The sequence below is a fragment of the Pleurodeles waltl genome, chromosome 5, assembly GCF_031143425.1.
Source record: "Pleurodeles waltl isolate 20211129_DDA chromosome 5, aPleWal1.hap1.20221129, whole genome shotgun sequence".
Lineage (NCBI taxonomy): Eukaryota > Metazoa > Chordata > Amphibia > Caudata > Salamandridae > Pleurodeles > Pleurodeles waltl.
Window position 1 is genome coordinate 196,591,404 of NC_090444.1, and position 25,571 is coordinate 196,616,974.

General features: G+C 45.8%; 1 protein-coding gene across 1 annotated transcript in view; it reads left to right on the forward strand.

Moving 5' to 3' along the window:
• The window catches only part of USH2A (usherin), a 3,586,186-nt gene that overhangs the window by 2,355,723 nt on the left and 1,204,892 nt on the right, over positions 1–25,571 (forward strand). Inside the window, exon 46 of the mRNA XM_069233891.1 lies at positions 16,392–16,594. Coding sequence (XP_069089992.1) covers positions 16,392–16,594 — 203 coding nt within the window. The remainder of the gene's footprint in view (positions 1–16,391; positions 16,595–25,571) is intronic.

The window sequence follows — 25,571 nt, forward strand, 5'->3', positions numbered from 1 at the left end:
TAGACTAGATTTGTCAATTCAACTCTATACTCATTCATGCAATCGGTGTAAAAAGTGGGGTTCTTGATTGAGAGGGGTGGAAGCCCCTCTTGGGCAACAACCACAATCCTTCTCCTGGTGAACCAAAAAAATCACTAAACAAACCTGTGCCTAACCCGGGGACACAAGGAGTCAGACTTAACTTGGAGAAAATGTGTAAACTATTGATGCAGCACAGAACCAGAAATAAAGATAAAACAGAACACAAGAAAAATTCTCCACGAAGCATAAAGTGTCACTTGTGGTTACCCAGTCACATGGGGAAAGTCATTAGGTTAGGCTGACCTAGGTGGAGCATAGGCCAGGTATAGGGATGAGGTTAGTCCTACTGAAGAGTTAACTTCTGAAGTCCAGCTTGAAGAGTTCAGTTAATGTTGGAGGAGGACGTGAGGAGAAGGCCTTCAGTGCGAAGAGCAGGGTGAGCAACACAGATGGTTGTCACTGTAGCTGAAATACCTGGTTACTGCTAGAGCATCACAGTGGTGGTTCGACATGGACGGTTGCTGTTAGGGCAAAGTGAACATCTTACATTGCCAGTCATCACTGTCAGACGAAGTGCAGGTCTCACTGGAACGTCTTGTTGGCAGTCGTCGCGGGTGGGGGAGGCTTGTCTAGGTGTGAGCAGAGCTAGTGGATTTTGATTCCATGGAAATCAACTCCACAAGTTTCCGTGGAGTTTAACAAACAAGAAGAAATCAGCAGAATGTGCTGCTTGTGATGATTTTTAGTGCTGGGAGCTCGTTCCATGCTGCAAAATCAGTGCAAACTGCACCACGCAGCGTGCCAGAAGCTACTGCTTCTTGAGTTGCTTTTGTTGCCGCTCCAGTAGACTTTCTTCTCGAGCAGCAGCTTTCTCACCACCAATGATAGTGGCCACCCAGCGCCCACCTAGCACCAGAAAATCACGCTAGGGGATGCCAATTTTCACTCTCCAACTTACCATTGGTGAGTGGCGTGCGAGGAAAAAAATCAGCCATGCAGCGGTTGGCGGAATTTGGCTAGAACTCTGCATTACAAGTGTATTGCAGAGTGGCCAGAATTGCAGCAACTCTGGAGGTCGAGTGGAATTTATCACCCACCCCTAGTTATGGCGTGAACAGACCTCTTAACAGTCATGAGGAGCCCACAACTTTTCGATTCTCACATCAAGTTCAGGAGGATTACACTCTGAGGCCAGCCAAGGGTCCAGGACCTGTAGACACCTCTTTAGGCTCAGGACTCCCTCCAACAGGGGCAACATCAGGGCTCAGGCAGGTCCAGTAGATTGTGATCATCTAGGCAGTTGCAGGAAGGCCTCTGTAAGCATGTTGAGCCCCTGTAGCTCACACAGGTCAGCAGTCACTCTGGATAGCATGGGATCAGAGCAAACAGGACAATTCTTCCTTCTTCAGACAGCAAGACAGTCCTTCAAGTAGCAAGGCAGTCCTTCCCATCAGCAGGTAGTCCTTCTTCTAAATTTTCCACAGGTCTAGCTTGGGGTCTGAGAGTGCCACCTTTTATCCCCAGCACTAGCCTTTGGTGGATGGGGAAACCCCTAGTGCCCTGGCCCCCTCTCAAACTAGTTCTGTCCAGTTCCCTTCACCTGCCAAGGTTTGGCTCCTCTCTCTCTACTGTGACAAAGGGAAGGACAGGTCTGGTGTTAGGTTCTACATCCTTTGCACGATGTAGGCACAGCCCTTTGAAGTGTAAGTGGGTCTAGGTACAGCCTCTCTCCATTCAACATGCTAAGATGGCCCATCCTGTCCACACATAGTCCTTTTTTGTCCCCATGCCTGGTAGAAGTCAACAACCTATCACAAGGGTGACATCCAGTCATGTGACTGTCGGGCCTGCAAACCCAGAAATGCCCCAGTAAAAAACTTCTGAGTTGATCATTTGCCTGTGCAAGGACCAATGCTTGTTTACAGAGACCAATGTTTGTTTGCAGAGACCAATGCTTGTTGGAACTAATGTTTGTTAGAGACCAATGCTTGTTTGGGAACAGTGTAGCACAAGCCAGCAGCATCACTATGACTCAGACTAGGTGAGGCTCCCTATTACTCAGACTGGGTGTGGCTGGATGCAGCAGGTATTTAAAAAACACCCGGCCTGAGTGAATTGCTTGCTGTAAAGGTCACTGGCTACAAGGAAGGAATCTCTGCTCCTCTGCTTTTGATCTTCAAGTTCTGTTCTGTCCAGCATCTTGGAGGCTGCTTCTGGAAAATGAAGAGACAGAAGGAATTAATCCTTAAAAAAGTGATAATGTGTTGCACACGAACATTTATTGATAAAGCTTGATACTTGATAAGCGAATTTTCCAGGATATGATGCGCCTAAAAGAGCACATCAGTGGGTTTTAAGGTCATTGGGACGTTTGCCACTTGTCATGCTATAATGCTTACTGTAGTTGCTTGCATTATACCAAAGAAAGGAGTTTCTATTGAACAACTATTATGAAAACAAGATACTGTGAATACGTTTATTATCGCTGAGTTTAATGAGGCATTCCTATTGTTGTTAAGAGATACATGTACTCTGAATACCGTTATTATCGGTGAGTTCAAAGTGGATTTGCATTATTTCAAATTGTTGCTGGTAATGCAGAACGTTTTGTGTTGGGCGCTTAAACCTATCTTTGTCATGCTCAAAGTAATGCTGTGATGTAACAGTGATAAGCCTGTTGTTTATGAAGTTGAACGCAACTGATTAACCCTATGTTTTCATAGTAATACAACAGGAACCGTAATCCTTGATATTAACCCTATATTTTTAGTGTGATTTAAACACTGAATTGCATTCCTCGCAATACTAGCACAGTAAAATTATTAACCATTAATATCTGGAAAACCTTATTCCCTGAGATTGTGTTCTTATTATTGATGCCTATGTAAATGTCTATGAGTCGAGCGAGTCAGCATCTTGGAAATTCTCATGGAGGAGAAACACGCAAGATATCCACTGAACGTCAAGGAACATCTAGGTAGGCTTAATTGAGGGGACAAGGGACTAAACTGGGATCACAGTGGGAGTAATTATAGACAGTATAGGAGGTTCACAGCTCTTATTTAATTACAGGTAATCAACATCTTTTCCGAAAATTCCTAGAGAGAGGGAAAGGGGACCCCAACAGGTATATCTAGCTTGCACATCATAGTTTAACAGTAGAGTATACGTGGGTTATGACATATTAGTTATTTCACTGATGTGTAATTTATAAGAGGAAAGATCGGCTCTTCAAGAACCATCACTAAGCATCCGGATCCAGCCGTGCAACTCCAGTGTCTCTCTCTTTCTCTCATCCATCTCCTTTTCCCCAGGACATTGCATTGCTGATCATGTGTATTTAAGTGGGAGGCACAAACTGTTTAGGTGGAATGGGAAACAACCAGCTTGGTCAACATTGTGTCTCTGTGGGATGAACAGGTTAGGGCTTGACAGTGACCCTGTTAACTAGCAGAAAGGCACAGTGGGTTTGGGCACAAAAAGGCTATATTTCTAAAAGTGGCATTTTCAAAATTGTAACGTAAAATCTGATTTTACCATTTAAGTGCATTTCAAATTACAATTCGTTTGAGTGTAGCTATTATTTTTCTGTCTGCTTACAATCTGAAGTTAGTACTTATTAAAAGGTCATTGTTAACCCAAAGTTATCCGTACAGAGATATAGGCCTTACAACACTGAAAAAAGCCGTTAGGCGTTTTTAGCTGCTAGGACATGTAAAACATAAACCCACATGTCCTACTTTTTATATACTAGGCTCCATGCTCTAGGAGTTTTTAGGGCCTACCTCAGGATAGTTGTTTACTATTAAAAAGGAAAGTTAGGTCTGGTAAATGGTTTACTTTGCCAGGTCGAAATGGCAATTTAATACTGCACACACATTCTGCAGTGACAAGTCTGAGACATATTTTAACCACTGAGATTGGAGGGTAAAGTTTTGTCTTTTTAAATTAGATGCAAAACCACCAATGTGATCAGTTAATCTTCAGAGGTGGTCCAAACATGATGTATCACAGGAATCCAGTTATCACAATCCTGGGCTTCTTAAATTTCTTTATTGGCAATAAATCGCCATTGAAAAAAACACCCAGCCAATGCGTTTTGTCCGTAGTGCGGAGACTTCATCAGGGCCTAAAAAATACACACCCATATGCCCAGCAGTAAAAACTTGAATCTAAAAAGCACAGGTAACCCATACCTAATAATACATATTATTTCACATATTCTACGCAAATCAACCTAATATATGTATTAGCAGATACATCAAAATACAACAAATCCCATGACCTATAATATCACAGTCTTTATTATTCACAACATAACCCATCCCCAGGTGTTTTTCATCAATGAAACCTCACAAAGAAATTACCTGACTTGACAGTAAGGGTATGGAATATTCTCATAGAAAACAGGGTCAAGACTGATTTCCATATGGCTGGATCCAAACTGGGGTAGCGTGGTGGGCAAAAAAAAAGATGGATTAAACCCAGATCTTTGTGACTGGGGGTGAATGTTTGCACTGATCAACATTCCGTCCATCATCTGTTCTTTTGGCTTCCACCATTGACCATCCTCTACAAGTTCAAGTAAGAAATTTGCCCAGTGCAGCATTAGACTCCATGGAATATGCAATCAGTATATACAAAGTAACAGTACTTAAATTTGATTATGAACTCAGCATATATGTGCCAAGAGTGGGTCAATTCCCAATTAGTCTCTCCGAAACACTAATAAAAATTTAAACATCCAAGTAGGATCTCTTACACAGTTCCTAATTTCATAAATCTTCCTACAGTCATATCTATGTGATATTACATATAGTATGGTTAATACAAGTATATATAATTTGCTCCATTTGCACATATTCACTCAATTTTCAAGTAATTTCTACTAAAAGTCTAATTTCGTAAGATTAGACCTACAGAATTAAAGCCCTAACCCTATTCACACTCCCCATGTGGCCGAAACCTCAATTGCGTAGCCCATTGGAGAAAGCAAACCACAGTTAACTACTGTCACAATTAACAAACATTAAAACTCACATGCTTTCAAAAGGGCATATATTTCCTATAGCATCTGGAACATCAATATCACAGTTAGTACAATACATCATACATGTCCTTTAGTCACAAAAATAATAAATCATTCTGCGATAATTAACCGTGTTCAAATGCCAACAGCATCTAGGTCATGGCACTCCGTCCTCAAAAAAACCACAAATCTACAAACATTTGTTTGAAATGTCAACACCAGTTTTCCAAGAGGATCAAATTTGCGTTCAGAATAATCCTCCACGTTCATTTACCGCACACATCTCCATACTAAAACTTTAATCACAACCCTCCAACAAGTCAACAAAGTTTTCCAGAGTACCAGTGTTTATCAGAGACATATTCTACAGTGCTACTTTAGTGGGTGGCACAATGAGTGCTGCAAGTCCACTACTAATGTTTAATTTACAGGCCCTGAGTACATGTAGTGCAATTTATAAGAGGCTCGCAAGTAAATTACATGTGCAAAGTGTTGGCCAATTTTACCATATTTCAGTGAGAGAGCACAAGCACTTTAGCACTGGTTAGCAGTAGTAAAGTGCACAGAGTCTTAAAACCAACAAAACTGAACCAAGCAAACAGGGGTGATGATAAAATGTTTGGGGGACCAGAACCAAAGGGTATCAGGTCTTACAACTAAACATAAACTTGATATGATATTTGCCCCTACTAACATAGCAATGCCTGGGAAATATCTTGTCACCTGCACTGGCATTCATGTGATGGTGTTGAACATCTCTTTTTAATAAGCTTCAGAATCTAGAAGCCCTGCAAACAATCTAATATTTAACCCATATTCCTCTATTCCTGAAATGTCTGTTTTCTTACTATTGAACCTAATTAATAAAAAAAGGGCCACAGGACTTTCTTAGACTGGTAACTACCTTTGACAACCTTGTCCTTTGAAGTCCGTTCCACCCACTAAATACCCATAGGAAAATCAGGTATAAAATAACTGAAATCATCCAAAAGTATCTTGGGAGGATTCTGGAAGAACTGTGTACAGGCCTAACAACACACTTGCACTAAATTACCAATCCAAAATCTATAAAGCAAAAATGCAAGTAGAATCCACTTCTTTAGCCATGTCTCAAAAGCCAATTACACATCATTAGAATTACAGAAAATATTATTGAAATCCAGAACACCTAATGTATTGATTCAAGAGTGGCTCCCTCCCAGGAACTATATGATTCTCTGGGTGACCACATAATTGCAGGAAACAAAGAGATGGAAAATAGTATTTATAACAAAACAAGGCTAATTTAATGAACCCAAGCTCAGCCAGACTGTGTGAGGATCCAATGTTATTCTTCTTAACCCCTTAATCCCAGAAGACTTCACGAGTATTTGGAATGTTTGTTGCTCAGGAGGTTCACAAGAAGACCCATATTGCACTCCTATATTCCAGTACATCCTCCATAAATGATCTGCTGCTGTCCTGGCCAGAGTCATCCCCTACCACTGTATGCAAATGGAACTTTACCAAATGATCTCAAATCTGCTTACATAAAACTGTGTTTTGGCCTGGATGCTACGGATCCTTCTAACTATTGGCCATTATATGTTGGCCTATATTGGACTGATGTTTTTTAAGAGACTTATCAGCATACACAGATAATAGCTGTTTCTCTTCCTACCAATCTGAATTCTATATTTGTCTGCATATTGAAGCAGGGTTGATCACCACTTGGAATGATATTAAAACTTGCATTGAATCACTCGGAATAACTGGGATCCTCCTTCTTGACCTTTCAATAAATCAATTAATCATAGCATTTGTAGAGCACACTACTCACCCGTGAGGGTCTCTTCAAATTCAACAAAAGGCACTGTGGGGGGTGCTGCTACTGCTCGAACAGCCAGGTCTTGAGGTGTCTCCTGAAGGTTAGCAGGCCATGTGTCTGTCGCAGGTGGACAGGAAGAGTGCTCCACGTCTTGGTGGGAGAACGATGTGCCACAGATGGTCGTTTTGTGGATGTGTAGAATGGTGGCGAGGGCAAGGTCAGCAGAGCGAAGCTGGCGGGTCGAGGTGTAGAAGGTGAATCGTCTGTTGAGGCATTCTGGTCCAGCATTGTGCAGTGCTTTGTGAGCACGGGTGAGGTGTTTGAACGTGATTCTCTTGTTGACGGGGAGCCAGTGCAGGTCTTTCAGGTGGGCTGTGATGTGGCTGTGGTGGGGGAAGTCCAGGATGAGGCATGCGGAGGCGTTCTGTATGCATTGCAGTCTGGTTTGGAGCTTGGCCGTGGTTCCTGCGTAGAGGGCGTTGCCATAGTCCAGTCTGCTGCTTACGAGGGCTTGGGTGACCGTTCTTCCGGTTCGGGTGGGGATCCATCTGTAGATCTTCCGAAGCATGTGGAGGGTGTTGAAGCAGGAGGAAGAGACAGTGCTGACTTGCTGCATCATTGATAGCGATGAGTCCAGGATGAACCCCAAGTTGCGTACGTGGTCGGTGGGTGTCACTGCGGTTCCCAGTGTGGCAGGCCACCATGAGTTGTTCCAGGAGGAGGGCGTGGAGCCGACGATGAGTACCTCAGTCTTGTCAGAGTTCAGTTTCAGGCAGCTGTTCTTCATCCATTCGGCGATGGCCTTCATTCCTTCGTGGAGGTGTGGTTTTGGCGGTGGCGGGGTCCTTGGTGAGGGAGTGGATCAGCTGAGTGTCATCATTGATGTTGAGGTCATATGATTGGACGATGTTTGCGAGCGGAGTCATATAAATGTTAAAGAGGGTCGGGCTGAGGGATGACCCTTGGGGTACGACGCAGATGATCTTGGTGGCTTCAGGGTGGAATGGAGGGAGGAAGACTCTCTGGGTTCTGCCAGTGAGGAAGGAGGTGATCCAGTCCAGGGCTCTGTCGCAGATCCGTGCGTCGTTGAGGCGTGTGCGTAGAGGCGGGCGAGAGATCCAGGAGGATGAGGGCCCCGGTTTTGCTGTTGTCAGGTAGGATCCTGATGTCGTCGGAGGCGGCGATGAGGGCGGTTTCGGTGCTGTGGTTGCTGTGGAATCTGGATTGGGATGAGTCCAGAGTGCTGTTCTCCTCGAGGAAGCGGGTCAGTTGTTTGTTGACAATCTTCTCGTTGACTTTTGCCGGGAAGGGGAGCAGGGAGATGGCCCGGAAGTTCTTGAGGTCCTTTGGGTCCGCCTTGGGTTTTTTGAGAAGGGCGTTGATCTTGGTGTGTTTCCAGCTTTCCGGGAAGGTGGCAGTCTCGAAGGAGCTGTTGATGATCTTCTGGAGTTGGGGTGTGATGATGGAGCTCACTTTGTTGAAGATGTGGTGAGGGCAGGGGTCGGATGGTGAGCCGGAGTGGATGGTGTTCATGATTGTGATGGTGTAGTCATCATTGAGGTGGGTCCAGGAAAGCAGGAGGTTGATGTGGCTACGGGCGGTGAGTTTGTGGTGTTGGTGGTTGATGGGGGGGGTCTGGGTATTGAAGCTGTCATGGATGTCAGCAATTTTGCAGTAGAAGAAGGTGGCAAGGGAGTCGCAGAGGTCTTGCGATGGCTGGATGTCATTGGCATTGGAACCGGAGTTGGACAGTACCTTCACGATGTTGAAGAGCTCCTTATAGCTGTGTACATTGTTGTTGATGCGTTCTTTTAAGGAGGTTCTTTTGGCGGTTCGGATGAGTTGGTGGTATATGCGGATGGCGTTCTTGAAGGCTGTGTGGTTGTCTGGTGTCTTTTCTTGGCGCCACTTCTTCTTGAGTCTTGAAGTCAGCGGTGAACCAGAAGGCTTTTCTGTCAGTGCATCTGTTTGAAGGTTTCTTGATCGGGGCGAGAGTGTTGGCATAGTCATCGATCAATCGATCCATTGCCTGAGGTTGCGGGCGGCTGTGTCAGTGTTGGTGGTGTCGATTGGCGGGTTCCGGGAGTGGGTGGTGATCAGCTGGTCTTCGGTGACCTTGTTCCATCTGCGGAGGGGAATCCGCTGCAGGTGGTGGTGAGTTGTGGGTTTCTCGAAGGTGAAGTGGATGCAGCGGTGGTCAGTCCAGTGGAGTTCGGTGGTGTGGCGGAAGGAGACATGTTTGCTGGTGGAGAATATGGGGTCGAGCGTGTGTCCTGCGGAGTGGGTGGGTGTCGTGACGAGCTGCTTGAGTCCGAGGTTGGCAAAGTTGTCGAGCAGGGTGGTGGAGTTGTTGTGGTTGGTGTTCTCGAGGTGGAAGTTCAGGTCCCAAGGAGTATGTAGTCTGTGGATGCGAGGGCGTGCATGCTAACGACATCAGTGATGGAGTCACTGAACTGCTGTCAGAGTCTGGGGGTCTGTAGACGAGGGTCCCTCTGAGGATGGTGTTTCAATCAGTGTTAATCTGTGTAGGTGTTCGGCGGCGCTGAGGGTGTCTTCGGTGCTGGTCGTGATTCTGAGGGTATTCCTGTGGACGATGGTGATGCCTCCTCCTGGTCTGTTGGTGGGGTCCCTATGGGTGATCTTGTAGCCGTCCGGGATGGCTATGGCGATGTGTGGCGCTGAGGAGGAGTTCATCCAGGTCTCGGTCAGGAAGGCGATATCCGGTGAGGCTGAGTTGAGTAAGTTCAGTGGTTTGTTTGTGGACGGAGTGGGTGTTGAGTAGGAAGCATCTGAGATGGTTGCGGCCTGCCTTGATGGGCGGGACGCTGGCATGGAGGCTGGTGAAGTTGCAGCTCCGACAGGAGAAGGGTCTGCGGTGAGCCACGGGGTGACCTGGTGTCATGCAGTTAAGCGGCCTGCGTTGAGCCGCACCTTTGAGTTGTATTTGATATGGTTCATCGCCCTATGTTGCTACGGACCCTTTACAATGGAGGAGTTCTAGAAGTTGCCTGAACTGGGTCACCGCTTACCTCAATGACGTCACTCATAATCAAACTTCCTCAATTCTCCTGTGTTTAGCATTTCCCTATTGCTGTTCCCTGAAACCACTGGGTCTTGCTTTGGCTGTGTCTGGGCCAATGTGTAGCCTTTATTCTTGCCCCAGGGAGGGTTGTTGTGCTCCTGAATCTACTGGGCATGCCCTTAACGCTTTACGTAGGTCCACATTTCTTTTGGTTAAACAAACTCCGTAAGCCACACAATTTTCTGGGGCCAGGTTTTAACGATTTCCAATGAGTTCTGGGTTTAGTGCTTACTTACACTGATGCACAACCGAATGGGCTTAGCCTATGCCTTTACTGGGTATAGGGCATGCCCTATCCTGTGATCTCCATGAGTGTGTACTCAGATATAAAAGTGTTTTAAAAAATTGCATATTGTGTTCAGTAAACTGGGTCACAAACTCCATGTTTCTAGTATTCTTGCAAACATTAATTTTGTGCATCTCTGATGCATGCTCTGTTATGCCTAGCCCCCTCCCACCACTTCTCTTGTGAAATAACTCCATATCGCTCGTAGATAGTGACCGAAGGAAAGATTTGCATTGGAATGTTTTCCACATATCAATGGTTGGTCCTGGCACAGCGTAACTAATTAGCTACTTCTACCTACAGTTACATTATGGTTTGAGAGCTGGTTCACAGATGCAGCTATCAACACAGAATGTGTTTTTTTTTCATTTTTACAACTATTTCAAAAACAAATACTGCCAAATCCAGCAGATTTAGCTTGGTATTAGAGCAGTATTTGGTGATAGTTAAAATTTGTGTGTCCCCTGCTGTCTTATAACAAAAATCATGTAACGAAGCAAGATCTTCGGCCACAACAGTATGCAGGCGCAATAAGAACCCCAACATAGCTAAACAGACTGAATTAGCAAAGTTTATCTACACATTCAAAGAACAGTGTTATAAAAAGGAGTTACATGGTGAAGTTTATGTTGCAAGTGTTCAGTTAAATGTTAAATCAAAATGTTTGTTGGTAGTTACGTACACAGTACGCATTTTTATGAAATCTTTAAAAACACCTTTATGAGCTCAAAATGCAATGCAACATGCTATCATGAAGGCAAAGTAAAACAAATAAATGCACAAGTAAAATTTGTGAACAACACTTTTATCGGGAGTCCGAGGTATCAAAATTACAGGCAGTCCTTCAAGGAGAAAGCCATAAACTAGCAATTAAAATGTTTCTGTTGAAAATGGCCCTTTTTGCAGGGTCATCCCCAGTCTTTTTGCCTCCTGCCTCCTATTTTTTCTGACCTGCTGCTGTTGGCTTTTGAACTCTGAGCACTTTACCACTGCTAACCAGTGCTAAAGTGCATACGCTCTCTGTGTAAATTGTATGCAATTGGTTTATCCATGATTGGCATATTTGATTTACTAGTAAGCCCCTAGTAAAGTGCACTACTGGTGCCAGGGCCTGTAATTCAAATGCTACTAGTGGGCCTGCAGCACTGGTTGTGCAACCCACATAAGTAGCTCTGTAATCATGTCTCAGACCTGCCACTGCAGTGTTTGTGTGTGCAGTTTTAACTGTAAATGTGTACCCACTTGCCAGGGCTAAACCTTCCCTTTTCTTACATGTCAGGCACCCCTAAGGCATGCCCTAGGTAGCTCCAAGGGCAGGGTGCAGTGTATGTTTAAGGTAGGACATATAGGCCCTCATTACGACCCTGGCGGTTGGCGGAGAAGTGGCGGTCTTACCACCAACAGGCTGGCGGTAAAGAAAAAAAAATTATGACCATGGCGGTTATCGCCATGGTCATCCGCCACTTCTCTGTTCCGACCACTGGGCTGGAGACTTCGGTCTCCAGCCCGGCGGCTGTCACAAGACCGCCGGTGGTATCACGACCCGGCTGACCGCCATGGATTTCATGGGTTTGGGAACTGCCATTAAATTCAAGGCGGTAAGCACTATCAGTGCCAGGGAATTCTTTCCCTGGCACTGATAGGGGTCTCCCCCATCCTGAGTCCTGCCCCCACACCCCCACCCCCCAAAGGTGGCAGGACTCCCCTCCCCTCCCCACCCCAACCCCCAACATCGCAACCCAGACACACACCGTACACACATGCAGACACCACCAACACACATACCCGCACACATATCAACAAACATGCCAACAGCCACACACACAGACATACATGCACACATCCATTCAGACAGACACGCATACATTTCCAAACACAACACACCCCCGCATGCATACACACACTCACACACCCACTCTACATACACACACGCACACCTCCATGCACGCACACAACGCCCCCCTCACCCACCCCCCTAATGGACGATCAACTTACCTGGTCCGTTGATCCTCCGGGAGGGGACGGGATCCATGGGAGCTGCTCCGCCGCCAGCAAACCGTCAACAGAACACCGCCACGCCGAATCACGTAATGTGATTCGGTGTAGGCTGGGTTCTGTTGACGGGGCGGTGGAGGTGGAGCAACCTCCACTTGACCGCCAGTATGGCTGCTGGCGGCTCTCCGTCCGGAAAAGGACGGAGGGCTGCCAGCAGTCATAATTCGCTGAGAGGAAAACTGCCTGCACTGGCGGTCTTCAGCACGGTGGTCCCTTGGCGGTCTTGCAAAAAGACCGCTGAGGTTGTAATGACCACCATAGTAATGTGTTTTATATGTCCTAACAGTGAAATATTGCTAAATTCGTTTTTCACTGTTGCTAGGCCTGTCCCTCTCATAGGTTAACATGGAGGCTACTTTTAAATCTGATTAAAGTGTAGATTCCCTTTGGGAGCGGATGGACATGTGGAGTTTGGGGTCTCTGAGCTCACAATTTAAAAATACATCTTTTAGTAAAGTTGATTTTAAGATTGTGCGTTTGAAAATGCCACTTTTAGAAAGTGAGCATTTTCTTGCTTATACCATTTCTGTGACTCTGCCTGGTTGTGGATTCCCTGTCTGGGTCAGTTTGACAGTTGGGCTGGTTGCACCTCACACTAGACAGTGACACAAAAGGAGCTGGGGTGTAGTCTGCATTTCCTGATGAGCCATCTGTGCTAGGAGGGAGGGGGGGAGTGGTCACTTACACCTGAAAGGGCTGTGCCTGTCCTCACACAATGCTGTCTCTGAGCCCCTGGTGAGTGTCTGGGGCCTGGCCTGGGCAAGACAGGATTTCACATTCAAAAGAGACTTTACTTTGAAGTAGGCCTACTTCAAAGGGGAAATTGGGTATGAGAAGGGCACCCAAAACCACTGGAGCACTTCTGAAAACAAGAGGAACCTCTGCCTGGAGAAGAGCTGAAGAGCTGAGGAGAAGTGCTGCCCTGCCTGTGACTGTGCTTTGTGGAGCTATCCTGCCGTTGCTGCTTCTGCCAGAGTAAGAGGGCAAAGACTGGACTTTGTGTGCCTTCCATGTTGTGAAGAAATCTCCAAGGGCTTGATTTAGAGCTTGCCTCCTGTTGTTTGAAGTCTCAGGGACAGCAAAGACTTCTGTCTGCCAGCACCTGGAGTCTCTGGAGAGAGTCCTGCTCTGACAAGTGGTGCCCTATCCAGTCCATGGGCCCTTGAAAGGAAAGCTGGTGGAAATCCAAGGAAATCGACTTTGGACGACTTTGAACCGACGCCGCTGCTGAATCCGGTGACGCCGCCTGCACCCGACTTCGTGATCTTCGCTGGAACACGACAACCTTCGCAGGCCCAACACCGCTGCAGCCCCGCTGAAGTCCACGACTCCGTGGAAGTCGCCGCACCACGTCGTGACCGACGCCGCTCGAAGTGCGCGGATTCAAGGTTTCGCACAGACGCCGCGATCCCCGACTTCGCGCATCGACTTGTTTTCACTCTTCACCAAAGGTACTGTACTTGGGGGTCTACGCGACTCCGTGTCCAGCGCCGCTGGTGTCGGCTTGTTGGTAACGACTCCGTCACGACACCGTGTTAACACCTCATCGAAGCATTTTGTGTTTCTAAGCGCTATTTTTGAGTTTAAACTTTAAAAATTCATAACTTGACTTGTGTATGTCGGATTTGTGTCATTTTGGTTTTGTTTTGTTTAGATAAATATTTCCTAAACTGGTGTTGTGTCATTTTGTAGTGTTTTCATTAAGTTACTGTGTGTGTTGGTACAAATACTTTACACCTAGCACTCTGAAGTTAAGCCTACTGCTCTGCCAAGCTACCAAGGGGGTAAGAAGGGGTAAGCTGAGGGTGATTCTCTTTTACCCTGACTAGAGTGAGGGTCCTTGCTTGAACAGGGGGTAACCTGACCGTCAACCAAAGACCCCATTTCTAACAGTTTCCATATCAGCAAACATATTTATCAAAGAATTCACACTGGCTCTCAAGCTACATGCAGTCTAACACAAAAACATGATGGCCCCATTGTGGCAACAGATCCTCAGACTCTAATATTTAGGACACTAAAAAATGTTAAATCACTCCAAAATTTACCTTAGGTGGTTCTGCTCCAAACTGATATTGCATGGAAAAGACACCCACACCAACATCAATTTAGCAGAGTAGCAAAGTCATTGGAACCACTCAATAACTGAGTTCTAGATCAGAGGAAAGTTAAAGGGTTTATTACAAAAATCTTAAAACTAAGCGGCACAGCATAAATTCCATAAAGACTTAAATGCAGTGTAATACAAAGTTGTCAAAAAAAGTAAAAATAATTCTAAGTCCCAGGTGAGCATCAAACATAATCAGATAATAAACTAACAGCATCCCACCTAAGAAAAAGAAAGTCTTCCCAAATCTATCTGTGAGAACAAGGAAATTACACAGCATCTCTAGTAGCCAGTGGAAATCCTATTGCTCACCCACAAAATCAGGGGTTCTGATACACACTTCTTGCAAAACAATTTAGTAAAACAGCAAATTCATCATGACATGATTGAAAGTAACAACTCATTTGACAAATCTGAATTATCTACATCACTACCTAAGTTCATAAGCACTATCCCACTTTTACGAAAGCATCCAGCATCTTCTATGTTATTGCTATCTGGAGAAGTTCAAACTAGTACGAAACAATCAGAGAAAAACTTTTTACACTGATTAATAAATCTATGCTCAGCAAAAGAATTTACTGCAGAACGACCTTGGGAAAATGTTGCAGTTAGGATCACTAGAAAGTTAATTCCGAACACAGCAGGAAAATTACATCAATTTGCCTTCATTCTGCAGAGCTGTGGGGAGAGAAGATGTGCATTAGAACCAAGGGGACTTTACTGAATACAAGAATGGAAACAGCATCAGAACAGCATCCATTTTATCCCAGATGGAGTTTCATCTGAGAATGTAGCACAATGAAATCATGTTAATTAATACCCTTCTTTCCTTAATATTAAACTTGTTTCACCTGCAGTCATATGAATTCCGCATTTGCGCATTAGATCTCACAGAAAAATCATTATTCACAGTTACTTCTCCCGATGTCAGATTCTAAAACGACCAGGTTTTAAGTTTCCTATGGAAGATTGAAAGCGAGTGACAACCTTTCAAGTCAGAAGGAAGAGAGTTCCATAACTTATGGCCTAAAAAGAAAAAGGCTCGGCATCCTTGCCTGCATGTCCTAACTCTAGGAACTACAGAGAGATCCAGACGTAAAGACTGACTAGATGTGTATGGCAGCACCAAAGATCTTAGGTAGGAGGGGCCAGAGTTTGAAAGACATTTGTGCACATAGGGCAACGCCTTGAATTGAACGAAACATTCAACTGGGAGCCAGTGCAGTTCGTGGTCCAAGCTGGTAGTGGGATGAAACTAGGGGGATGAAGTAGAGGTCTTGCTGCTGGAGTTTCCTCAGGAAAGGTACTTCTTGATCCTTAAATAAACAATGTTTCTGTAGTCGAGCCTCAAAATAACTAAGACCTGGATGACTGTTCGCTGGGCCGCGGACGGGAGACATCCTAGAATGTTTTGAGTTTTACAAACGTTTGGGGAGCATCACTAAAACGAACCAAAAAGTCACTGTCGACGACTCTAGGATATACCATCTTCCATAATAACTAATGTGATTTTATGGTTCAGACAATCGGTTCAAATGCAAAGTATATGGATAGCGAACTAATACAGGTTTTTCAGCTGTTCATATGTTGAATCTATTTTAAGTATTTCCCCTGCTAAAGTATGTGATGTAATGTTTATGATGAGGTTTTTTTATTGGTGGTGCATTAGGTAAATCTTTGCAGTGAAATGTTTTGGCAACTTCACATGTGCTGCCCACAACATCTTTGAGCTGAAGTCAAAACTTTTACTTGGCTTTATCATTTTGAAATAATTAAGTTTAAAATACTGTCTTGCATTATTCCTGTTTAATTTTTATAGCATTGTTCTACTAGCTGTAGTAAGAACATTCACAGATGATTATAGACTTTGTCAAATTCCTATGAAAAATATAGTGAGTCACTAAACCTTTTATAAAAGTTAAAAACAGGCCAGAATGTAGTTAATTCTACTGCTTGGCTGAAATAGTTGCAAACAATTAATATTTGTTCATTTATTTTCAGAGCCCCAAGGCATGTTTCCTCCCGAGATTGTTGTCATCAACAGTACAGCTGTACGAGTGATCTGGAAGTCGCCTTCAAACCCAAATGGTGTTATCACCGAATATTCCATACACGTAGATAATAAGCATTATACAACTGGGTTGAATGAATCAGGATCCTATATTTTGGGGGATTTACTCCCATTTAATGTTTACAACATTCAGGTTAGAAAGTTATAATTTTATTTTTAATGATTGGTCAATGTCTGAACTTTTTCTATGATGGTGGCTGTCTATACATTTATACCCTAAATAACTGCCTCTTTCACAATGGATCCTTAAAGGTACCGAAAACCTTTCTGAAGCCTATTGCGTTGCTAGTGCTTCAAATCGTGGTCTGCACTGAACTACTTTTTCTCACTGATATCTTGTTTACTGGGGTGCTGCGTAAATTATATTTAACTGGGGTACTGCATAACTTGTAGTTTAGTAGAAAAATATTTGTTTTTTTAGACACCCACCTTGGGCTTTTTAAGAGTCTTGGGTATGTCAAGTGTGTGTGTTTGTGTGTGTTGTAGCAGACCTATAGCTTTATAAATCGACCATCTGCACAATTATATCTAAAGGAACGCAATTCAATTTACAATAGTTGATTTGTTAAATATTTTCACGTCTGCAAATTTTGAAAACACTGTATGGAGCAATGGTTCTATAATCTTACAATTTCGCAGTATAAACATTAAGGTAAGTCATTGTTTACTAGTTTCCAGTTATTTCTACATGTATTCAATTACTATGAATTCTGTATGAGGAAGAACCTGCCTGAAGTGCTGGCTTGAAGATTGCTTGAAGATAGTTGTCTATCACTCCTTCCCAAGTTAAGAAACCTTGGAATGTTCTGTTATGAAGAATGGTCAAATACATCAAGGCATAAAACTATAAACTTAAGGCCTGATTCAGAAAGGTAAACTTACACTTTTGTGTAAATGTATGATTGTTTGCTATTCACAAAGGTACTTTACTGGCTTGTAGTATCTTTACGAGAGCTGAGTCTCTGGACATAAAGATACTACTAGTAAAATACCTGTGTGAATTGCAATCAAAGGCAAACTCTCAGACAAGATGGCGGCCGCGCATGAGTGAGCCTCCTCTCGACCGGGATTGCTTGAGCCAGTTTAGCCCTACCAGGATTGTGTGAGTCTGGAGTAGCCGTGGTGGTCGGCTTGATGGTTGTGTGGTATCGGATGTGCAGCGACCACAGACCGCGAGTCTGTGCCGACGTACCGATAAGCAGACGTATCAGTAGTGGGAGGGACCCGCAGTGGAGAGACCGGCCCCGCGGGCACAGCAGCTTGGGAATCAGGCATCAGCAAGCACGCCTGCTCAGCATGGTCCCGAAGAATCCACGTAGCACTCAGGGAAAGCCTGGTGCCGGTGCAAACGAACGGAGGCAGCCTCTGTCATTTGGGGCTGTGTCTAACACCAGACAGAAGCTGACCCCTAAACCCCAGGAGTCTTATCTCAGTAAGGGACCGGCCCAACTCCAATTTGGAGATCAAATCTATGGGAAACTTAAAGCACAGTGATAGACCAATTATCTCAGAGATTTTTAAAGTTCCCAACAAGTGAAACGTCTAGCGCCCCCAGCTGGGAAGGGGGTGACCAGCTCAACTACTTTATCACAGTCGATTTGGCAGCAGGAACTCTTGGAAGCAGACGATACTAACCCCTCAGGCGTGCAGCCTGAAGTTGACACCAGCCCCTCTCAGGTCAGTGCTAATTCCTGCGATAATATGACTGTAGCTCTAGCGGATTCTACCGGCTGGCAAAGTGACGCAATTCTGAAACCTAACTTGGGGGCTACACCAGCAGTAGTGGAAGAGGGAGGGATCTGCATCCCGCATGTGCATGCACACAACTTAAGCGAAAACATATCGCCACTTCAGTACATAGAGGGCACGAGGTATAATGGCGGGGTAGCACCTGCGCGGCTGCATGATGGCAAAGGCCTTAGGATATATGGGGGCAGTCATGAAGCCACTACTGACACCAGACTGGTCAAGGGAATCGAACGTGGACAGAGCAAGGTTGCAGAGAACTTTTTGTCACTATTAGACCAATCCAGGGATGGAGATTACTTCAGCTCGTCAACAGAGCCGGATTCCAACAGTAGCTCTACTGCCTCCATTGCAAGGTTAAGCGAGACAGCATCCAAAAAAGGATCTAAGAAAGCCGACTTCGGGAAAAGAGGGACTACAGGACATGGGAGGAGGGCTGTTATTACTTCACTGCAGTGATTATCTTTCTCTCTCTCCCGGCCGTTTTATATAAAAAGCGAACCGGGAACTAGGATTCTAGGATTGGAAGAAGCCACTGTGTCGAGGGAGGGCATCCTATCCTTCCAACAGACCTAGCAGTCTGGCTGTCTCTTTTGGTAGGAATGAGGGGAGGGTTAGATTGGGAGGGGTCTACAGGGAAGGGTGCAGGTTTGGGGGTGCCACGGGGTTGAAGTGGACCGGGGGAGAGGTCTTGGGGGACAACCAGAAGGTCAATGGTTCGAATTTGGTGTATTTACAACCGGAGTTGAAGTGGTACTGGTGAACGCAAACATAGATTTAAATGAGTTATGGTAGTAATCTGCATATTGCCACGTTAAACATTAGTGGGCTACATGATGCTAGAAAAAGGCGTTTTGTAACTGAAGGTTAAAAAACACTTTGGGCTGATATTATTTGTATGCAGGGAAACACATATTATTGGCTCCAAAAAACACCTGTTGGAATTCCCTGGGTATCAACTGTTGGCCCATACTACACAGGGAACAACAACAAAGGGAGTAGCAGTATTGGCATATAATAAAATGATAGAAGTCACCAAGAGATCTATGGATAAACTGGGCCGTTGGGTGATTTTAGAGTGTATAACAGGCAGAACTAGATTTACATTGTGCTCAATTTATGGAGCTAACCTTGACGAGCCGGAAGTAATTGACTTAATTAATATCGAACTAGCAGCTTGGGCTTTACCAATTATTATTTGTGGGGATTTGAATATACATATTGACAGTAACTTGCCCTGTCAGAATCAGGGACGGTATATGGGGAAAAAAACGAAAGAATGCCAGGCTTTGGAAACCCTAGTGCTGAGCCATGGACTGGCTGATGCTTGGCAGAAGTGAAAGGCCCCCGACTCTGGGTTCACTTTCTTTTCCTATCCTCACAGGAGATCTGTCAGGTTAGACTACTTTCTATTACCAGCTTTATTATGTGAGGGGTTAATGGTCGAAAAGCACCCAAGAATTATGTTGGACTATGTTAGAAATGGGGTCTCTGGTTGACAGTCAGGTTACCCCCTGTTCAAGCAAGGACCCTCACTCTAGTTAGGATAAAAGAGAATCACCCTCAGCTAACCCCTGCTTACCCCCTTGGTAGCTTGGCAGAGCAGTAGGCTTAACCTCAGAGTGCTGGGCGTAAAGTATTTGTACCAACACACACAGTAACTTAATGAAAACACTACAAAATGACACAACACCAGTTTAGAAAAATAGGAAATATTTATCTAGACAAAACAAGACCAAAACGACAAAAATCCAACATACACAAGTCAAGTTATGATTTTTTAAAGGTTTAAAATAAAAAGAGTCTTTAGGTAGTTGTAACACCACACTAGCGCTGCTAGCGTGAAAAATGTACCTGGTTTGCGTCAAAAATAACCCCGCACGGGCGGTGTGCGTCGAAAGTAACCCTGCACGGCTGTGTGCGTCGAAACCAACTCGGCACGGCGGTGCGCGTTGAAAAAGCCAGCCACACGACGATCCGAAAGTCCCGCGGCGCAGGGTGCGATCTCTCAGCCTCCGTCAGCGATGCTGCGCGTCGTTTCTCCTGCTCCGGGCGTCGGTGTTTCGGTCGCGTTTCCTGCGGCGTTGTTTCTCAGCTGCGAAACCGGCGTCGCGTCGTTTTCTCAGCCGCGATCGGATTCGCGTCGATCTTTTCTCCGCATGGTGCTCGGTGCGTGTATTTTTGTCCTTAGGCTGCCAGCCTCTCCTTTCAGGGTCCCAGGAACTGGAAGGGCACCACAGAGCAGAGTAGGGGTCTCTCCAGAGACTCCAGGTGCTGGCAGGAAGAAGTCTTTGCTATCCCTGAGACTTCAACAACAGGAGGCAAGCTCTACATCAAGCCCTTGGAGATTTCTTCTTCAAGATGGAAGGCACACAAAGTCCAGTCTTTGCCCTCTTACTCAGGCAGAAGCAGCACTGCAGGAAAGCTCCACAAAGCACAGTCACAGGCAGGGCAGCACTTGTTCCTCAGCGATCAGCTCTTCTCCAGGCAGAGGTTCCTCTTGATTCCAGAAGTGTTTCTCAAGTTTGTAAGTTTGGGTGCCCTTCTTATACCCATTTTAGTCTTTGAAGTCACCTTCCTTCAAAGGGGACTCACACCTTCTTGTGAAATCCTGCCTTGCCCAGGCAAGGCCTCAGACACACACCAGGGGGTTGGAGACAGCATTGTCAGAGGCAGGCACAGTCCTTTCAGATGAGAGTGACCACTCCACCCCTCCCTCCTAGCAGAGATGGCTAATCAGGAAATGCAGATCACACCCCAGCTCCCTTTGTGTCACTGTCTGGTGCGAGGTGAAAAACAACCCAGCTGTCAAACTGACCCAGACAGGGAATCCACAAACCAGGCAGAGTCACAGAATGGTTTAAGCAAGAAAATGCTCACTTTCTAAAAGTGGCATTTCCAAACGCACAATCTTAAAATCAACTTTACTAAAAGATGTATTTTTAAATTGTGAGTTCAGGGATCCCAAACTCCACATGTCCATCTACTCTCTAGGGGAATCTACACTTTAATCATATTTAAAGGTAGCCCCCATATTATCCTATGAGAGAGAGACAGACCTTGCAACAGTGAAAACGAAATTGGCAATATTTCACTGTCAGGACATATAAACCACATTACTATATGTCCTACCTTATCCATACACTGCACCCTGCCCTTGGGGCTACCTAGGGCCTACCTTAGGGGTGCCTTACATGTAAGAAAAGGGAAGGTTTAGGCCTGGCAAGTGGGTACACTTGCCAAGTCGAATTTACAGTGTAAGAATACACACACAGACACTGCAGTGGCAGGTCTGAGACATGATTACAGAGCTACTTATGTGGGTGGCACAACCAGTGCTGCAGGCCCACTAGTAGCATTTGATTTACAGGCCCTGGCACCTCTAGTGCACATTACTAGGGACTTACTAGTAATTCAAATATGCCAATCATGGATGAACCACTTACATACAATTTAAACAGGAGCACTTGCACTTTAGCACTGGTTAGCAGTGGTAAAGTGCCCAGAGTAACAAAAACAGCAAAATCAGAGTCCAGCACACATCAACAACCTGGGGAACAGAGGCAAAAAGTTAAGGGAGACCACGCCAAGGATGAAAAGTCTAACACGTGTCCCCCCCAGCTAAAAGTGGTGAGCAACTACCCAACCTCATGGGAGTTCTCATCACTAAGGCGGAAGAACCTGGACAGACCATCAGCATTGGCGTGCTCTGTACCGGGTCGATGTTCCACCGTAAAGTCCATCCCCTGTAGGGAAATGGACCACCTCAACAGTTTTGGGTTCTCACCAAGGTCATTCATGGGGGGCTCTGCTCTCAGAGCTGACCCCTGACCCTCCAGGTTCTCCACTGGGGTCCGCAACCCCCTCTCAACCCTCTGTCCGGACTTCTGCACCCCCTCACTAGGAGTGGTACTGCCAGACACCAGAACTGGTGGGACGCTGGCTACAGCCGCCACCCCAAGTTCTCCTGAGACTGTGGGGTCTCCCTCAACAGATGGCCCTATGGTACAGGCTAGGCTCCCTTCCTGGTGTTCCCGCAGGGAACCCTCCAGGACCTGGGACCGGAGCTCGGGCACCTTGGGCCTCAACCCATCCCCATTCCCTCTCCTCTGAGACTGGACATGGGGTCCCTCACCCATCCCACTACACTGGGACCTACCTGGGACACTACAATCCTTCCCTACCTCACCTGGTTGGGAACTACCTAGACCACTCCTCTCAGGAGCACCCCCAAATGCCTCTTCAGACTCTCTGGTACTCACCCAGAAGTCTGCCTCCATTGTAAGCTCCCTGGGGTCAGAGAACTCACACTCCACCTGGTGTTGGCATAGCTCTGGAAAATAAGGACTAGACATATGCTCTCCAGCAATTACATCACTCAGCCCCTCGCATGAATTAACCAAAGTACCCTTCACCCAACCATCCAGTGACTCTGCTTTGAAAAAGCACCCCACATCACCCTCCTGAGACTGGTGAGACAGTACCTGACTGTCCCTGACACTCAACCCACACTCTTCTGGGATGTTTTCACACTCCATAACCAGGACTTCTACCTGGGGGGAACCCCTCTCCCTGTCACTCTCACCTAGAGTCAGTAGAGTGTCCCTCCCACCAGTAGGAATATGACTCCCCATGCCAGTTCCCCAATCCACCTCAGGGACCCTGTGCATCACTGGAGCTACCTCATACCCCTGAACCTCCTGGCGTGTGTTAACTCCCTCCTTCAAGTAGGGCACCACCTCTCTGGGCATGTGCACTTCTGCAGCATCACTGGATATACAATTGTTGCTGCCACCATTCCAGCTGGACTCAGCCCTCATGACTTCCAGCTCTTTCAATTTAAGCTCGTAAGCATAAATCATTTTTTTAATCTCTAAGTTCCTCCTCCTTTCTTCCAACTCCCAATCGAGCTTTTTCAGCTCCCATTGGTACTCCCTCTCTGCCTGTCTGTCCTGTAACTCTTCAGGAGTCAGACCCTTGGGTGACACCCTGCCATCCCTCCTGGGGACCCTCCCCCCAGGCGTAACAGGTTCCTCCACTACACCACTGTGTATCCTCTGCACTTCCCCCCCCATATTCTCCTCCTCTGTGTGCCTTCCAGCCTTCTTGATTGTCACCCAGGCCCTCTGTGCCTGTTGCAGCTCCCCCTCCCTGGTGGAGCTCTCAGTGGGACAGTCAAGATCTTTAAGGAACTGTTTCAATTGAGCAACTGAGTACTCCTTCAGTTTCTCCATTTCAAACACAGCTCCAGCTGTTGCATCTCCAGATTGAGACATGATGATCACAAGTGCAAAGTTCCAAAAGGCAGAAAAAAATAATTTCCCAATGAAGTAAAAAGAATCAGTCAAGGGATCAGCAAAATCATGGAAGTAGAATAAAAAGAGTCCTTAAGAGAAAAATCAAAAGATCACCAAACAAGTAGTATGTGGTCACGTAGTGGTCTGAGATCAAAACAGTAGTGTACACTTAATTACTGTATGTCAAGTACAAACACAAGTCCAATCCCGACCGCTGGTCACCAATGTTAGAAATGGGGTCTCTGGTTGACAGTCAGGTTACCCCCTGTTCAAGCAAGGACCCTCACTCTAGTTAGGATAAAAGAGAATCACCCTCAGCTAACCCCTGCTTACCCCCTTGGTAGCTTGGCAGAGCAGTAGGCTTAACCTCAGAGTGCTGGGCGTAAAGTATTTGTACCAACACACACAGTAACTTAATGAAAACACTACAAAATGACACAACACCAGTTTAGAAAAATAGGAAATATTTATCTAGACAAAACAAGACCAAAACGACAAAAATCCAACATACACAAGTCAAGTTATGATTTTTTAAAGGTTTAAAATAAAAAGAGTCTTTAGGTAGTTGTAACACCACACTAGCGCTGCTAGCGTGAAAAATGTACCTGGTTTGCGTCAAAAATAACCCCGCACGGGCGGTGTGCGTCGAAAGTAACCCTGCACGGCTGTGTGCGTCGAAACCAACTCGGCACGGCGGTGCGCGTTGAAAAAGCCAGCCACACGACGATCCGAAAGTCCCGCGGCGCAGGGTGCGATCTCTCAGCCTCCGTCAGCGATGCTGCGCGTCGTTTCTCCTGCTCCAGGCGTCGGTGTTTCGGTCGCGTTTCCTGCGGCGTTGTTTCTCAGCTGCGAAACCGGCGTCGCGTCGTTTTCTCAGCCGCGATCGGATTCGCGTCGATCTTTTCTCCGCACGGTGCTCGGTGCGTGTATTTTTGTCCTTAGGCTGCCAGCCTCTCCTTTCAGGGTCCCAGGAACTGGAAGGGCACCACAGAGCAGAGTAGGGGTCTCTCCAGAGACTCCAGGTGCTGGCAGGAAGAAGTCTTTGCTATCCCTGAGACTTCAACAACAGGAGGCAAGCTCTACATCAAGCCCTTGGAGATTTCTTCTTCAAGATGGAAGGCACACAAAGTCCAGTCTTTGCCCTCTTACTCAGGCAGAAGCAGCACTGCAGGAAAGCTCCACAAAGCACAGTCACAGGCAGGGCAGCACTTGTTCCTCAGCGATCAGCTCTTCTCCAGGCAGAGGTTCCTCTTGATTCCAGAAGTGTTTCTCAAGTTTGTAAGTTTGGGTGCCCTTCTTATACCCATTTTAGTCTTTGAAGTCACCTTCCTTCAAAGGGGACTCACACCTTCTTGTGAAATCCTGCCTTGCCCAGGCAAGGCCTCAGACACACACCAGGGGGTTGGAGACAGCATTGTCAGAGGCAGGCACAGTCCTTTCAGATGAGAGTGACCACTCCACCCCTCCCTCCTAGCAGAGATGGCTAATCAGGAAATGCAGATCACACCCCAGCTCCCTTTGTGTCACTGTCTGGTGCGAGGTGAAAAACAACCCAGCTGTCAAACTGACCCAGACAGGGAATCCACAAACCAGGCAGAGTCACAGAATGGTTTAAGCAAGAAAATGCTCACTTTCTAAAAGTGGCATTTCCAAACGCACAATCTTAAAATCAACTTTACTAAAAGATGTATTTTTAAATTGTGAGTTCAGGGATCCCAAACTCCACATGTCCATCTACTCTCTAGGGGAATCTACACTTTAATCATATTTAAAGGTAGCCCCCATATTATCCTATGAGAGAGAGACAGACCTTGCAACAGTGAAAACGAAATTGGCAATATTTCACTGTCAGGACATATAAACCACATTACTATATGTCCTACCTTATCCATACACTGCACCCTGCCCTTGGGGCTACCTAGGGCCTACCTTAGGGGTGCCTTACATGTAAGAAAAGGGAAGGTTTAGGCCTGGCAAGTGGGTACACTTGCCAAGTCGAATTTACAGTGTAAGAATACACACACAGACACTGCAGTGGCAGGTCTGAGACATGATTACAGAGCTACT